The sequence below is a fragment of the Nesoenas mayeri genome (assembly GCF_963082525.1).
Source record: "Nesoenas mayeri genome assembly, chromosome: 17".
NCBI lineage: Eukaryota > Metazoa > Chordata > Aves > Columbiformes > Columbidae > Nesoenas > Nesoenas mayeri.
In genome coordinates this window covers 7,276,745-7,293,531 of record NC_137565.1, presented here as the reverse complement: position 1 = coordinate 7,293,531, position 16,787 = coordinate 7,276,745, and the positions used below count along the sequence as shown (strand labels likewise).

Genomic DNA, 16,787 nt, shown 5'->3' with positions numbered 1-16,787 from the left:
TCTCCTTCACAACTTCATGACCCCGAGGCAAGCCAGCACCTAAGGCTTCAGCTACAGATCAAAGCTGTATGTGGTAGAATAACCAAACATATTTCAACAGTTCCATGCTTCAAGATCCTTCTGAATTTCATGAACTCTGCACTTACATTCAGGCCCCTGCTGAATGTCAGGCTGCAGGTACTCAGCACAATCTTCAGCAGTCTCCGTTGCCCATCAGCACAAGGGAAATGGCCAAGGGTGACACCAAAAAGGTGACACCTGCCCTGCGTGCTCGCAGCCACAAGAAAAGCGTGTCCTGCATCTGTTTTTCTACCAGTGCTCCCAGGTACAACGCTGCTTTTGTGGCCCCGAATTGGGACTATTCCCAGCAGAAGTCAAAAAGCATAGTTAAAAGTTACTCTTGGTTCTTTTTAGTTATGATTTCATAACTGTATTTACTCAGATTTTAACATGAAGAGTCTCTAAATACATTATGTGTTTAGTTAATGTGGCAGAAGTCTCTTCTCGTATCTCTCCCATTTTTGTCTGTATGGGTTGTATATGCTTGCCATTCACCTTCAAGCCGCTTATCCATGTAGCTTAGTTTTACTTAACTGTGATCATTAAAACTAAAAGATTACTTTCGAAAGGCTCTGTAACTGCACAATAAATTTCTCTGACAAGCCATGGTTTAAAACTACCGCCTTTCGTTAAACAAAACATTCTCTAATCACTGTTGTGGTATCAGCCTCCTCAGTTATACTGCAAAAAGACCTCAGAAAGAATCAAGAACACTTGCTCCATCAGAAAAGATAAAACACCATCTCTGCCTGGTCCTCAACTACGACAGGCAGCATAAAAATTAAAACCATGCGATTTTTTTGTTTTGATTTGGAAGAAGAATTTACAAGTGAACTGGAATCCATGACCTGAAGTGATTATAGGCTTTCACTCTCACTCAAGCTTTTCCTCCTATCAAAACACAAAGCCCAGAAGACAAGAACACAGCTCAACTGCACAGGTCAAGAGACATTAAACACACCTCTTTTTTCAATTAGCATTCTGTTCCTTACCTCCAGTTTTTTTCTTCATGTATTGAAAAACAAAAATCCCAAAGAGCTACTAATTAGATCTATTTATTTTAAAATCAACAACCCATTGCACATAATTTAACAAGTACAGCAACTTCAGATCAGGCAATATGAACAGGACCACATACACAAATGGAATCCAGTTCCTTCCTAAGAAGTCCACAGGCAGGGTGACAAACAAGCACCCCAAAGACAACCAGGATTGGGTGACGTCCAGCAGGCAGGGCAGTGACAATGGGGACCCTCTCCAGACCATTAAATGCTCACTCTGAGGCCAGCTGAAAGGGACTTTCCTCTCAAGACAACCAACATCCTATTTGCATCAAGAAACGATTCAGCCTTCTGTTATGGAGATGGACAAGTTGAACACAGCAGGATTAAACCAAACTGAAGCACCTCTAACAATTCCAGTGCACTGAACCGAAGCAAATTCACAGATGTATTATCAGTGACGTATTACTGTTGCATTTTCTTATGCTAAAATACTCTATTTTAAATTAAAAAGGCAGAGAAGAAAAAGGAGGGCTGAAGAAGACAACACCTCACCCTAGTTTGAGGAGCAGCTCTACCCTGCCACCACCTGAATTTATAGGGTTTCCTGAGGCTCACAAGGAAGATGAAGGAGGTTAACAAGGTAAGCACCTATAAATTACAGGGATCTGACATGGTATCTATTTATTTAAATCTAACATGCAACTGCTTTACCCTGCAATGCCCAATGACACTCCAAGGTAAAGAATAATATTTTAAATATTTTTGCAGAGAGCTGTAAACCCATTAAAATTATTAAGATGACAACCAAGAAGGCTTTTTGTTTAAGATAACATTAGAGTGAAAAACTGAAGTTCTTTCCCTGGTATGTTCAACAACTAAATCAAAGAAAAAGCAATTGAGCAGTGTATGGGAAAAGCAAACATTTAACAAAAGGACAATAGCAAAGCTTTCTTTTTAAAAAGCACTATTTCTAGCTGTTCATGTCAAAGAGCTCCCTAGATTTATTGAGCAGGATAAGAAGGTCAAATAAAACAATAGCTTGCTTTTTTTGGGTGTTTCACCAGTTAACACAACAGAGACAAAAGCAAAATCTCTCTGGAATGCTCTGTTAGAAAGAGAAGCTCAGCTTTTACTCTTAGTTCTCGGCTAAAAAATGAAAACACAAGTAAACAAGCCCTTCCAGCCCTGACAGCCTCCTCCTTCCCACACACCCAGGACCACCGCACATGCGGCCGCACAGAACTGCCGGAGCCCGGAGGGAAGGACACAAGTTTCGCACTAACCTGTTTGAGTTCCGCAGGCATTGATGCAAGGTGCCAGCTTCGCAGTCCCTAGCAGAGAACCCCTCCAGCCTCCTGCAAACCCTCTGCGGACCCAGCCTTCTGCTCCGACCGCCTCCGGAGCCTCTTTCCTCCGCGAAGCCCGCTCCTTTTGTAACCCCACCAGCAACCTCGCCGCTCCGCAGCCTCCCCGCGGACACAGCCCATCCAAGGAAACGAGACCACCAGGCAACGCCGCTCCGAGGGCACAAAACACCCCGCGGCGGCTCCCAGCCGGGACGCGCCGCTCTCACATGGCTCTTCTCGCCGCCGCTCCCGGGAGTCTCGGTCCCGGGGGGCGGAACTGACGGGCAGCCGCAGCCGGAGCGGGCTGGGGCGCGGCCACGCCCGGCGCGCCGGGGGAGCGGGAGCGCCCGGCGGCTCCGGCCGCTCGGTGGGAAGCGCGGGCGGCTGCCGGGGGGGCGGCGGGAGCGGGCGGAGGCGCTGCAGACGGAGAAGCGTCTCCCCTCGGCCCGGCGCTGCAGGGCACCGAGCCCCGGAGCCCCCCGGGGTTCCCACGCTGCCCCGCCCGGCTGGATCTCCCCGCTGGATGATAAAGACAAAGAGGGAAAATGTCACTCGGCAGCGGTAGCAGCGTCTCTGGAAGCGCTGCCCCGCTGGCTGCTGAGAGCCCCTCGGACATCGGCTGCACTGAGAGCGCAGTTGCCGCCTGAATGGCAGGGGGGTCTAACGCAAAAGCACAAGAAAGAAAACGCTCCCGTTTGCTTACTTGGTGCACTTCACTTCCAGATTAATGCCAACCCTAATGCACCAACGCCAGAGAAAGATGATCTTCCATCACAGTCTCCTCCCTTTTCTATTTCACACAGATGCAGCGAGGCTTAGAGCTCAAAGTACACCTGGCCTCATTTTTTAAAACCATTCACCTGCCCACAAACCTGCCCCACATTCATTAAAACATTGTCTTGATAAATCACTCATTACCAGAATGAATGCCAGATGTGCTATACCTGGCATTCAAGAGACTCCGCAACAAAAACTGGGACATGGTTTTCACATCCATTTGTTGTTAGTAAACTGGAAGTACCCAGCTTTTAACATTCAGGCTTCGCACAGGCTGCAAAGCCCCTGAAATCCCTGGGAGGGATAAGAGCCTCCTATACTTATTATTCTAGAATCTAATCCCTCTCTCTGCCTTTTCCAAGAAATGGCAGAAAGGGTCTGTATTAATAAATATATTAAGACATCAAGTGTAATAAGACAGAGACCTAGGTTGGTAGGTGGTATAAACCAACCTCAACTAAACCTGAAGCCCCCCCGGGCGCAGTCCTGGGGCAGGAGGACACGCTTACCCAGCACTGGAACTAAAGCCTGGCCCTTGGGATGGGCACAGACCAGCACGTCTGAGGCACCGGCTTAGTCCTGTGCCCAGTGCTAAACACCCAGCCCCGCTGGCAGCACAAGCCAAGGGTACTGCCTGTTCAAACCCTTCTGTACAAGGTTCCTGCAGCAAACCAAAGCAACAAATAAATCCACCGCTGTAACAGCTGGTGGCTGAACAATGGTAATTAGGGACTGAAAGCTACTGGAATCAAATTAGAGACTATAACTGGAAAACAGGGATAGTCGGAGACAGTGAGACCAACTATAAAGCAGAAAGGAAGGCACATCACAGTTTAATCTTCTGTAATTATCAGAATAGGCACCTTTGCACAAAAGAGTCTTTTCATCCCAGCTTCAGGTTCCCTGAAAATTCTAAAACATGCTTCCAGTGTCAATGTAATTAACATGTTAATTAATATCAGTCCTACCACATCAACATGAAAAAGGTGGCATCTCCTACTATACTGACACTGAAGACCAGAAGAAATGTTTTAGACCTATTTAATCCTCATTTCAGCCTTACTGCCAGTGTCAGAGTTCCTGCTGAATATCAGAGCTGCGGCTGTGTAGTTTAGGGGCAGAGCACAGAGCAGAACTACATTACCCAACTCTGATCCTATTTTGTTTAAAACTAAATGCTGTAAAGTTCGACAAGGGCAATGGTAGATGTTCCACAAGATTTAGCTGAAGCAAAGTATTTGCTCCACTGGAGGAAAAAAATACGCTCTATTTACAGTGGAATAATTTAGAGGCAACTTGTAGTGGCCCTTAATAAAATACTAAGGCGCCAAAGCAAAAGGAATGCATTTTGTATGAGTCTCCTGTACTTTCGTACGGTGCTCTCCCCCGCCTTCTCCTTGTCCAACTTTTCTTCAGTTAACAAACTAAAATAGCTCAACTTTTGTTGAGGCCAGGCTGGCATAGGAAAGTACCATTCAATTTAGGCATGCACATGGATACGTGCCAGACCTTTCTATGCTGTCAAAGAGGAAAAAAAAACACACTATAAAGCCTATATCCATAGGGCACTGAAGCAGCAGGTCTTGCATGCAAAATGATGAAACTAAAACCTTCCTGGATAGATTTGTCAGTTCTTACTGACCTAAGAAGTCTCTCATGTTGTAAACCTACATGTATTTGTGCAAGCCATGCAAGGCTGGCATTGGTGAATTCTGAAGTCCCATCTTCTGGAATCAGGTTGTTATTTAAGAACATAGTTTTCCTTTAAAAAAATATGATAAATGCTTGTAGGCTTTCTGGTTGTAAAGTAAATTTTGAAAGAGTTTTGACTTAAAGATTTTTTCAAAATTATTATTTAAAAGTCAAAATACATTTCAAGTCCTCTTATTTATCAGCTGCTTGCAATATTTTACCAGCTTACGTAATTGTGAATACTGGGATTTGGCAATGCTGAAGTAAAAGAACTAATTACCTAAGTAAGAGTTATGGATTAGACCCTTAAGGTTATACTGAACTTCCAAATTCTGGCAACAAACATTCTATCCATTAGTACCAGACTGCTGACTACATTGCAACCTCCCCCACTCTTATTTTTTAAAATGAACATTAATTTCTTAATCTATCACATTTTTCCCAGCTGCAAAAGCATGGTGAAAACCTCCTTTCTTGTCTCTGAGAAATTAAACATTTATGAATAGGAAGGGATTTAATTCTCTGGAAGATGGAGTAGTAGAGTATCTGGGCCAAGCACTCTTTTTTATATTTTCTCCCATTATCCTTAAAAAATTCTCCATCACTAGTGCTGCACTGTAGATTGATCTGCTCTCAGAGGCAGTAAAAGCAAAATGGTTTACAGCTCTGCCTGGAAATATAACATATGGCTCCAGTGATATGTACCTTCCATAAACCCAACAGAGCAAGCAGGCCCAAGATGAATCAAGAATCCCAGCTAACCATAGACGATCACCCATGACAACTCCCGGAATGAGATAGCCTATATTCATATCCGTGCTGCCATGCCAAAGGTATTTTATTTTTATCCTGTGACTTTCATGAAGCAAATAAACAAGGTAAGGGAGAGAACTGAAGAACAGTAGACCAAGATGTGGCAGGGTGCCCTGCTGTAATGATTGTAATACAGACAAATGAAAACAGAACATTCTATCTCCAAGATGAACTTTGAAATATTTTACTGTCAGTATTCCCATCATTTTAAAATATATTTGAACTATTACACGAGCCCTTGCAAAGCATCCATACTTCAAAATGGTTCCAAGACTAGAAGGAGAAATCCAATGAGAATCTTCTAACATTTCCATCAACATGGTTCTGACAATCTTTTTGCTTTCATACCGCAGGGTCAGAAATGGAGATGAAGGGAGATTGCCTCAATTGGGGAGCAGTTTGTGTATAAATGGAGCATGACTTCATGTGTCATCCTCGTTTAAGAATCCAGTATTAAGAAGAGGTCTAGAGGATGACAAGGCTGAAGAACAAGATGGCAAAGAGGAAGGAGACACATTCTGGAGAGGGACACCATGAGGCATTTCCGTGAGCTCGGGGGATTGTCATTTGTATACAAACACAGCTTCCTTCTTCCTACAGCTCCCATCAGTCATCTCCCTTTCATCCGAGTTGTCATATGACAGGATGGGAACAAGGACGGTCTGGTGACAGCACTGCTTACATTAGAAATAAAGGACAGAGGACAGTACATGTCACTGCATATAGGTCACAGTTAAATGAATGACCTATGTTTCTTCCCAGCAGCTTCATTTAGATAAGAATCAAGTACATTTTACCAGGATAAAAATAGAAAAATCTCCTCTAGTTTAAGAAAAAAAAAATTACATTTATAACAGAATGACAAGAGCAAGGAAAACAAATCAAATTTAAGGTTGGTATTGTGACCATAATTTCATACTGTAGTTATTGGAAAGGAAAACAAAGACACTCAAATGCAGGAAAGAAAGACTGAGCGTTGACCATTTTTCATGTCTCAGATTTTGTTTCAGTTTTTGGATTTTCCAGGTGATTTGTGCTGTATTTCAAGACGCACATTACAATGACTTGCTCAGAAGATCCCAGGTTAAACATGCCATTCATTCGGAGGACAAAAACGTGATTTTCCGCTGGACTGATAGCTGTCTGTACTATCAACTGATTTCTATGGTATTAACTATCCTCCTCAAACCAAAACCCAAAGCTGTTTTGGATTTTCTTCTGAAGACCAAATTAAGGTCTCTGCATATGAAACTTTATTACAGAGCAAGTTTCTTGTATTTGAAACACTTTCATAAGAAAGTAAGATGGAACAAAGGAATAAGAGCTAACAGAGATGAATTAGGAACACAGACACTATAGTTCCTTTCAGCCTTTAACTAGAGTATTCTAAAAACACCACTCTGCCAGAAGCTAAAGATACATCTTAGATTAAGTCCCTAAAATGAACCCAGACGGTATTCTACAGCATTTCCCAGTCACCACAACTATGCTTAAAAGATACTCTCTTCAGCTAGCAATTTGGTAGCTTAAAATGGGAAGCAGTTTTGCTTTGTTTTTAAATATATATCAAGAAGAAGCCCTGCCATTTATTTAAACCAAAGGCTTTAATTACAGCTGGCACTCCACTCGGGCTGCCCATGGCCATCCTGGCCGTGCTGTTCTCAGTCACACCGATGACTTCAGTGAATTACTCCACGGTTGTGACAAAGCAAGCGAGAGCATCATTTGAACCATTAACAAGACGAGCTAAACTGGTAAAAGGCTCAGTAATTCATCAATGTCATCATAACCCAACATTCATTTTGGGCTCTTTCAGCTTTAGTTCAGAAGAGCTTAGAGATGGCTGAAATGGAATAGTAGAAAGTTTGGGGGTTGAAGCCTTCAGGTCCAAAGCTTAAAGGGCTGAGGGGAAGAGGAAATCACCTGTTTGTCAGTTTTAAAGCTTCTGCAAAAGATTCTTGTGGCTCCGAGTGGATGTGCAAGGGCAGAGGCTCACAGAGGCCTGAGCAGCGCTCACAGGGATGAAGGTCCTGTATTAGCAACAACATCTCTTCATTAAATTGAGTGATATAGTGCAAAAAGCTTTTGTGAAGGTTTAAAGTCTTTCCTCCCGAACATCCCAGCTGAACCACTGCAGTAGTATGCTTGGAAAGTAAAGTGTAGGAGAATTAAAATCTATAAAAGCCAGTACAATTAATTGTGTTCTGCTGCTGAGCTGAGAAATAAGCAAGCGGCAGAACACGAAAAACAAATCACGACTTTATAACGTAAGATGTTTTCATGTTAATTATCTGGAAGCAAGTGTGCTAAATGTGACTAGAAGGTTGTTTTTTAAAAAAATCCTGTTAAACCTGCTTGATATTACTCTTTAATGTTTGAATGTTTACATCTGAATGTTCCTGGTTTAAGACATTTTTAATAATTATTTGGCAACACTCAGACATTATGCAAAAAACAACCTAGACAGCCCTTTACATAATGAAGTATACCCAGAAAGCAGAATTCACTTTTAATGTGTTTCTCTTATATGTATTTCTAGAAAAAAACATAGTTTTACTAGTAAAGCAATGTAAAATCATGGAAGATTATTACAAAATGACAAATTTGTCATTCAAACTAAATCATTTTCATTTACACCTGGCACAGTTCCAGGTCAGAAAGGTTAATAGTTGTGGAAAATTCTTCTTTCACGAACCTTGGCAAACAAAACAAGACAATCCTTGCTTTTCAGTTGCTTCCAAAACCTCATTCAATAAAAATCCACACAAAACAAAAGCAGCTGAGACTTCCAAGGCAAATGAAACTACAAAACTATTTCTGACATGCTCGGGGTAAATGTGGCCATTACTTTGCACTGTTACAATCATCAGCAGAAAGCAGTTGCTGTCCTGCTGACAAACATTAGATGGCACTTTGGAATGTAGCAGCTCCCACAGAAAGTTGCAGAGCACATAGTTTGAATGGTGAGACGTGAGGTGCTGCTGATGGGACAGAGAAAAGCGACATTTCTGCAAAGCCACGGACCTTTCAGCTCAAAGACGCATTTTCAGCCCGCACATGTGAAACTATAAACTAGTACGTAATTACGTTTTGAAAAAACAAATCATTGTGTTAGAAACATAAACTAGTTGTTTCCTTACCAGGCAGAGAGGGGCAGTTTTTCAGTTGCTGGGTTCAATTTTTTTTTTAAATGAACTATTTGGTATCTACTCTTCAAACTATATTTGCCAACAAAGTTTTATACCAAAATTTCTTGGATAATGCATCAGATTTTGAGTGGATTCTGCTGCATGCCAGCAGATCTGAGCCCCAAATAACCCTAGTAAGTGGGGTTTAGATGGTTCACTTATCAAATAAATCCCTTCTGGAAAGCACTTCACAGCATCTGATGAAGTCGGTGCTGAAATGGATGCTGATATAATATTCCCATTCACTTCTGTATCCATGTTATTACCATTTAAGGCCTTAACTGAAGACTGAAGAATAATCGTAGGGGAGAAACTATAACAAGAAATAGAAGAACCACAAAATGTGAATTCTCCAAGGTATACTACTTTAGTCCATCTTTCAAAAACTCTCATTTGATATATATCACGATGCCTGTTGCGCAAACTCTCATTTTCTGTTAGCCTCGTGCTATCGCATTCCTCCTGCAATCCAGGAAGCAGGTTCTAGGATTTCTGTTGGAATTCGGGTAATCCCAGCAGAAAGGCAAACAGCAGGAGGCCCCTGAGCCCACAGCGGCGCAACGGGCCGGCCTTCCCTTTGGAAAGTCTCTGTTTGAAACGCCTGCAGTGGTTCCAAGAGTGCCGCTCTGCCCGGGTTCCTGGAGGGGCAGGCTGGCTCAGCACCCGCTTCAGCCTCTTCAGGGATGTGGCCCTGAGAAACATCAGGTCCTTGCTTCCAGCTCCTGCTGGAGCTGAGTGGTTTACTCATTGTAAACCAGGAGTTGATGCCTTCACAGAGATGGGAAAATGTTAAAGGTAGCAAAAGCTCCAACCTCCAAGCCAAACTCAACTGTTACCATCAACACGGCAGAACCCCGGACAGGATCATACCTCCCACATGGGGAACGTGTCTTTCTGAAAACTGGCTGAGTAACGGCTTCTGGTCCAGTTCCAAACCGTGCTGGGATTCACAGGTACTGCAAATATCTCAGCTCACACTGAATTCTGATCTATGAACTGATTCCCTCATGGGAATCATATTCCCAAGTCTCCTCCCTCTGTCCCCCCGGAACCTTTGAGTAATTGCACATACGCAGAAGCTGAAACCTGACCCAGGCCATTCCTAACAATTCCGTGGGGCTACTCATCCGTCCTGCATGTCCAGGAGCAGGCGGAGGGCACAGCCCGTGCACGTGTCACTGCACGGGGACCTGTGGGCCCACGAACCCAGGAGCTGAACTGCAGAGCCACCACCCCACTGCACCACAACTGACACTGCTGGGGTTTCAGCTGGTTTGCTAAAGGAATTAGGGCTATGCCTGGAAATTCTTTCAGCATTCTGCAGTCTGCTCAGTACTAGCAGAACTTGGGTTAACTATCAATGGGTATTTGGCAGTGTAACACCAGGCAGCTGTCATGAACCGACAGCCGTGTTGTCTGTACCTGACCTTACCTGTAAGGCACAAAAAGAGGCATTTTCCATGCTGTCAGTCCCTTAAGCTGAGCACAACTGTGTTATATAACAAAGGAAGCCAAGAGGCACTACAAACTGGAACGAATTACGTGAAACTTCACACGGTGAGCAAAGACAGAACTGCATTCTGTATGCGATGGAGAGGGGAAGGAAAGGTACGCTGATGGCTCGGCGCAGCTCAGAACCCATTTTTGCTTCTTCTGTGCTTATGTTCAAACATACATCCAATATTAATGCACCCACATTCTTACTATTAAAGCACTGCAAACAGTCTCCACATTCTAACAGCCAGCACCATGGCAGTGTGGAGCAGAGAATCTTAAACAAAAGTAATGAAATACAGACAGAAGACTTATTGTTGCCCGAACTGTAACTCAGAAAAGTTAACTTGATGGTATTTTCTTAGAAAAGTAATTTGAGCTAATCTTCTTGTATTTTTTAAAATTCTCACCATGTGTTCTGCTGTGCTTTAGTGTTCAACCTTTCCTTGAAACTGACCCTCCATTCACGAAATGTCATTTTTGGCAGAAGTCACAGGTACCTCAGATTAACATAAAGAGTGAAGAATATTGGTTCTTAATTATGGCTACAAAATACCTGCCTAGAAATAATGTTTAAAAATATATATTTGCTAATTTTTAAACAGGTGGTTGGTTTTTTTTTTTTTCCTCTGGAACATAAGTTGAAATAGAAATGATCTAAATCACACCTATGGAAGTGTTCTGTAGCTTTTCTCCATTAGGCGATTTCCTGTGAACAGCTCTAATCACATTTGCAGAGTAAAGAAATAATGGATTTTATCAACTTGTTTGATTACTGACATTTCAAGGTGGCCTTCTGGGGTGTTATTTGGTGGGAGGGGGTTTGCGGGTCTTTTTTGGAGAGGATGTTAATAGAAAAAATAAAACAGTATGTGATTTAAGTTTCTTCATTCCCACTTATCTCCCTCCATTTCAACTCTGTTTTGTTAATACCTTGGTTAAACGCAAAGTTAGGGAATACTTGGACCCAAACTGTATATCAATGTATGAAAAAGCATGGTCAAACATGTACCAGGCCTGGAGAAACAGATGAAAAAGTTCTTATCAATTAGAGGTAGGATGCTAATGAAACCCAATGGAAAATTTTGAGCCTGTGTTTATTACCCTACGTCTTCACAAATGAAGAATCATGGAAGCAATAAAAAATAAAACTGACTCAAAAACCTCATCGCTTATTTACACTGTGGTTTTTTTTCCTAGTTTGTATTTAAACAATTATTATTGTGTATATTTCCTTAGTTCAGAAGCAACGGCTTTTGCATTGCTTCAACTCCACCGCTTTCAGGATGATCCTGCGCAAGGGGAACAACCCCCTATCAGCATTTACACAAGATACACCTGTGACAGTGGAACTTACCATACTTGCCATCATAATTATTATATTCTTAAAGTCTGAAGAAGAACAGAGAAAACAAAAATCCAAATCTGTAGTGAAACAGTTAATCTAGTACAAAATGACTGGAGAGCAGTCTTCAGTGAATCATTAATAAGCCTTTGTAAACGGCGCAATCACAAGCCCTGTTGCAGAGAAGTCTGTCTCGGTCACGTCTAAGGAACCAAATTATTGCGCCCGGTATTACAAAAGGCACAAACAAGGTCAGTTCTGCCTCAAACACCGTATTCATGCCATGTTAATACCGCAGTTGCACAGCCATGCACAGGGCGGGCTCTACACGTGAAAACCTGCGTAATAATGGATATTAGTAGGTGTAATAGCTACATAAATACAAGATATTACGCTATATTAATCGCTGTCACCTCATGCTGATTCAGCTTGGATTATTAGAAATTTCAGCCCATCAAACACCCTCGTACACTCTTCTATTAAGAATCTCAGCAAGCCTGACTCTTACATGGAGCTCAACAAATTGACAGGATGAACCTGTGAACATCTAACTCTGAGTCAAAAAATGATCAGTGAAGTTGGCTGGATTGGAGTTAAAAGTCCAAACATGATTCAAAACTTGTATTTTACTTTTGAAAACAAAATAAGCTATTTTATCACTCCTTTTAGGGGAGGAAACCAGTCACTAAAACTGAGTTAACTTAGAGTTGCCATCATAGGTCTCCTGGATCATGTTGTTGACAGGCAGAACTGTAGAAAACATCCCATAAACCCTATAGCCATTGTTCAGTCACTATTTACTCCTTGTCAGCATTTACCAATTCTGTGGCATCAGGACCACAACGAAGGTTCTTTCATATGGGAACTACTGTATGATGTGTAAAAAGTTTTCCATAAAGTACAGCAGAATAACACTTGCAACAACACCACCAATTTAAACAAAAATAGCATTGAAGGAAAAAAATGCACAGAATGAATTTATGCTGATAGGCTTTTTTTAATAAAAGGCTTTGTAAAAAGCACGTGGGAGTATCTATATCTATATTATACTAACATATATGCATGCACACAATCTCCATTTTGGGTTTGATCTATTCCAGTAGCTCCTTAGCCAAATGTACCAGATAATATATCTAAAAGAGTAAATGTATAAACATGCCAACAAACTCACCTTAGGGAACCTAAAATAATGGAAATAACAGTTAAATGAAATAAGTTTTTCATTATCGGATTATTTTGTCAATGCAAAGTCTTTGCAGATGAACTTATGTTAAGTCTTGCAAGCGTAAGAGTCAATCTGGTAAATTAAACTCTGCACCAGATGCCAGGGGCTGATTTCTGGGGAGATCTGGCAACTCCTACAGCTTTTCTACCTGTCCGAAGGGGGACACCACCTGCCTTTTGTGTAAAGGAAGCCCCTTCCAAATCCCTATAGGCCACTGCAAAGATCATTCGAAGTCAAAGTATCGTTACAGTGTATTTGCTGGCAAAACAGGTTTATTGAACGCTGTACTATATTTTGGCTATGAAACATTAACAGGAATGGAATTGTCAATGTGTACCAATGAGGAAACGATCTTTGAATGCAAACACTGTTGTTGAGCTCCCCAGCTGATCAGACTTGACAGAGCTTCTCTGAAACGCATGGAGCCAGGCCAACTCAAACCAGCTCAGGATATGGCCTTGTGTTTAATCAGCTTCACATGTCTGATGCCTTAATAAAAGTTTAAAACAAGAAAAAAAGATAATATTCTTCATTATTAAAAAGTTATGCTCTGAATGGTTGGCTCTGCAGCAATAACACTGCAGCTTTGTGCATTCAGCCCACTGGAGTACAAACCCTACATGTGCACTTTTGGAGCTTCTCCCCATCCTTCAGTGCCCTCTGTGAGGAGCAGCAGAAGGCTCATTCGAAAAGTGAAACAGAACCAGGTGATTAAACTAAACACCTCACACATAAGGAGCGGCAAGATTTATCAAGCTGGCACAAACATTTTTAACCAGATACTTGAACGTGTAGAAGACGCATGATAGGTGCCACTCATCAGTGACTTAGAAGCTTAGACTATTTAATTCTCATTAAAGAGCAAATGTCAGCTATTTCTAATTAATTCCCGAACAAACCATTAACGACCTGTTTAGATTGTCTAAGTAATCAACTTCTCCCATTAATAACAACTTTAAGATACATTTTAGAAAAATCTGCCACGCTTTCTTAATGTGAAATTAAGAGGTCTAGGCGCACTTTTTTGGCAATTACAGCACATCCCTGACCCCATTTGCAGATCCAGTTACTGCTTGGCAGGGGCCAAAAACCACAATGCCATATACACTCCCACTAATGTCAACCAGTGCACCACAGCTCACAGGGTCCATTCGAGTGTTCTCAATTCACGCTGAACAGGCAGAACTCACCAATGATGAAGGAAGTGACTAAATGGGCTGCCAAGGAGCTATTGCTACCAATTGAGTAGCAAGTTGGTATTAAAAATAAATCAATAAATAAATAAATATCCAGATCTAATTAATTAGAATCAGTATCTGCAAAAGAGCTTGATTTTGTCTTTTGAGGACTTCAGAAAACTGTTACACTTCTGACAAATTGCCTATATACTATTTGTCCTTTTATATATTTATTTATTTATTTATTTTTAAGCATTTCATTTTCTTTACCAAGAAGGGAGTTTGGAAGCATATATTACAAAAAAGTACTGAGACACTCTGTTAGCAAAGCCCTGACAATACACATTTCCCTAACAGATCCCTTTAACAGACTCCACTTTGACAATCAAACAACATGGAAAACTGAAGCCTGGTTGTGGAAATCATTAAAGATTATTTGCCATTCTCTTAAAATCGAAGTAAGCCTCATTTTTGACCAAATTCTTCTTCAAAATGACTATATTACGTATACTCACCTAAGCAACTTCCATACGGAAAAGCTACAACTTATTTTGTGTTATTACTTATAACAAAAGGTTGAATGGGTGATAAGCAGAAATCAGGCAGTGCTCACTGAAACAGCTTCAGAGATTGTTGCATTTCACTATAGTGTATGAACAATCCTTATAGACAGCAGAGTATAGAGTGACTTTTGCTTTGTGTACTCTTTAGCAATGAAATGCAATATATAATACTAAAGATGAAATCATCATATATTCTGCATAACACTGAATGTACAGCTTTCAACCTTCATTTAAACACTATTTAATTAATTCTAGTAAGGCAGGGAAGAATTTGGCCCTCAGTACATTTAATGAAAATTCACTACAAATAACCTTATATTAATTCTTAACTGTGCATATTTAGCTAATCAACCATTCTATTTCATAGACAAGCTACTCTAAAAACCTCAGCACCAATTATTTATGAACTAAAGCTCCTCTCACCCAGTGGCAATGAGCTGAGGGGCTGTTTCTCCATAGGAGTCACGTAGGCCCTAGTACCCTAAACTCTTTTATTAAGTTTTCTTGGAAGTGGTTAGACCTTAAGCCATAGCACTGCAGAAAACTCATGCTTCATCAGTTTTGTGGATAAGGAATTTCATTCTGGAGCTGTTCATCACGCACTTTGCACAAAGTCACTCAGAGGAAGTGAAGGTGAACTTGTCCTTGTCTCAAACAAGTGTGTAAGCACATGTCCCCAGCCCTGCTGCTGAGCGAGGGCATCACAACCCACAGCTCCGACCAGCACCGCCGTGCTCTGAGCCCGACCCACGCAGGCTGCTCCTTTACGTCAAGTCCCATATTCAAGCATTTACATGTACAGAAACACAGCAGCTGTTAATAGCAAAGCTGTGCTAATGTAATATAATGTAAGTCTGCCTGAGTACAGCTCAATGCAGGTATAATTGTAAAACAGTCTGGCATAATGGGAAAATAACTTTTAGAATCCCTACAGCCCAGAGTTTCTCTCTGAATGGAACAATGTTTTCTTAGGAAACAGACCTTCACAAATGGTACTATTGCTTCTGCATGACTTACCTTGCATGGCAGAGCGATTTGCTAGCTTAAATGATTTAGAGATGCAAGTAGTTTATCACCGCACATTTAAACAGTTAAAGAACACATATCAAGCAAAACAATGTTTGGAAATCTAAGGCTACCACAAAGCCAGTTTGCATCATTCAAATAAAGTATATCAATTCAATAAACATGAGAAACAAATTATGAAGCCCTTGCTAACTCAAACAAAAAGACTTTGCAGGAGGGAAATCCCCGCTTTTCATGCCGTTCCCTCTATTCAAAGTCCAACTATTTCTAATGGAAATTTTGTTTGCTATGGAGATTGCAACTCAGCCTTGTTTTTCAATCACCAGCACATCACCATACTTGCAGCAAGCGTGCAGATGTAGAGGAGGGTATGAAGATCTCTTCTAAGGTTTAATGCTTGAGGATGCATGTGCTTTTAGAAGTATGCCATGAGCTAAGAGGAACTAAGAGCAACTTGTAAGCCAAGGCTCTGAAGCCCGAGCTCCCAATCTGATCAATGAAGCAATCCGACCACGGGATGTCAGCACACAAGCTATGAAATGAAATGCTGACGACAAACGAGATGCACCCGACTTTCGGGAATGGGAAATTGTGGCAGAGGTGAACTCTAGCGAGAGGTGAAACGGGCAGGTCATTACCTGCAGAACCAGCTGCTGCCAGGCGGTTGCCAGGGGCTGACCATTGCCAATGTTGCAAATGCTCATTCGCTCTGCGGGCTGCTGGGCACGCTCAAGCTGCAAGGAGACATTGCGCCGCTCCTCCTCGAGTGCGCGGGTCAGCCGCTCGAATCGAGCTTCTTGCTCCTTAACAGACGCTAAAATGCTGGCGGCAGACCTGATATCATAGTCATCCATGACTGTTTCCAAATGCTCCTGCCTGTTAATTGACCGGGGCAAATGGAGAGGGTTAGGTAGAGGGGTGGGGAGGGCACAGGTCAGAGGTTAAGAATAGAAATGCACATTGTTAGTCACCCTACTAAATACTGGTCACCTTAAGTAGCAAACTGCACTGCTCTTTGAAAATACTTCCTTTCCATCTATTGATTTGATTTTACATTAAAAGTAATTAATCCAAGG

At 41.8% G+C, this 16,787-nt stretch overlaps 1 protein-coding gene across 1 annotated transcript in view; it reads right to left on the bottom strand.

The window, feature by feature from the left end:
- ARVCF (ARVCF delta catenin family member) overlaps window positions 1–16,565 on the bottom strand; it is a gene marked incomplete at both ends in the record, with an annotated part of 152,390 nt that extends 135,825 nt beyond the window's left edge. Inside the window, one exon of the mRNA XM_080355196.1 lies at window positions 16,350–16,565. Coding sequence (XP_080211322.1) covers window positions 16,350–16,565 — 216 coding nt within the window. The remainder of the gene's footprint in view (window positions 1–16,349) is intronic.
- Window positions 16,566–16,787: the final 222 nt, after the last annotated feature.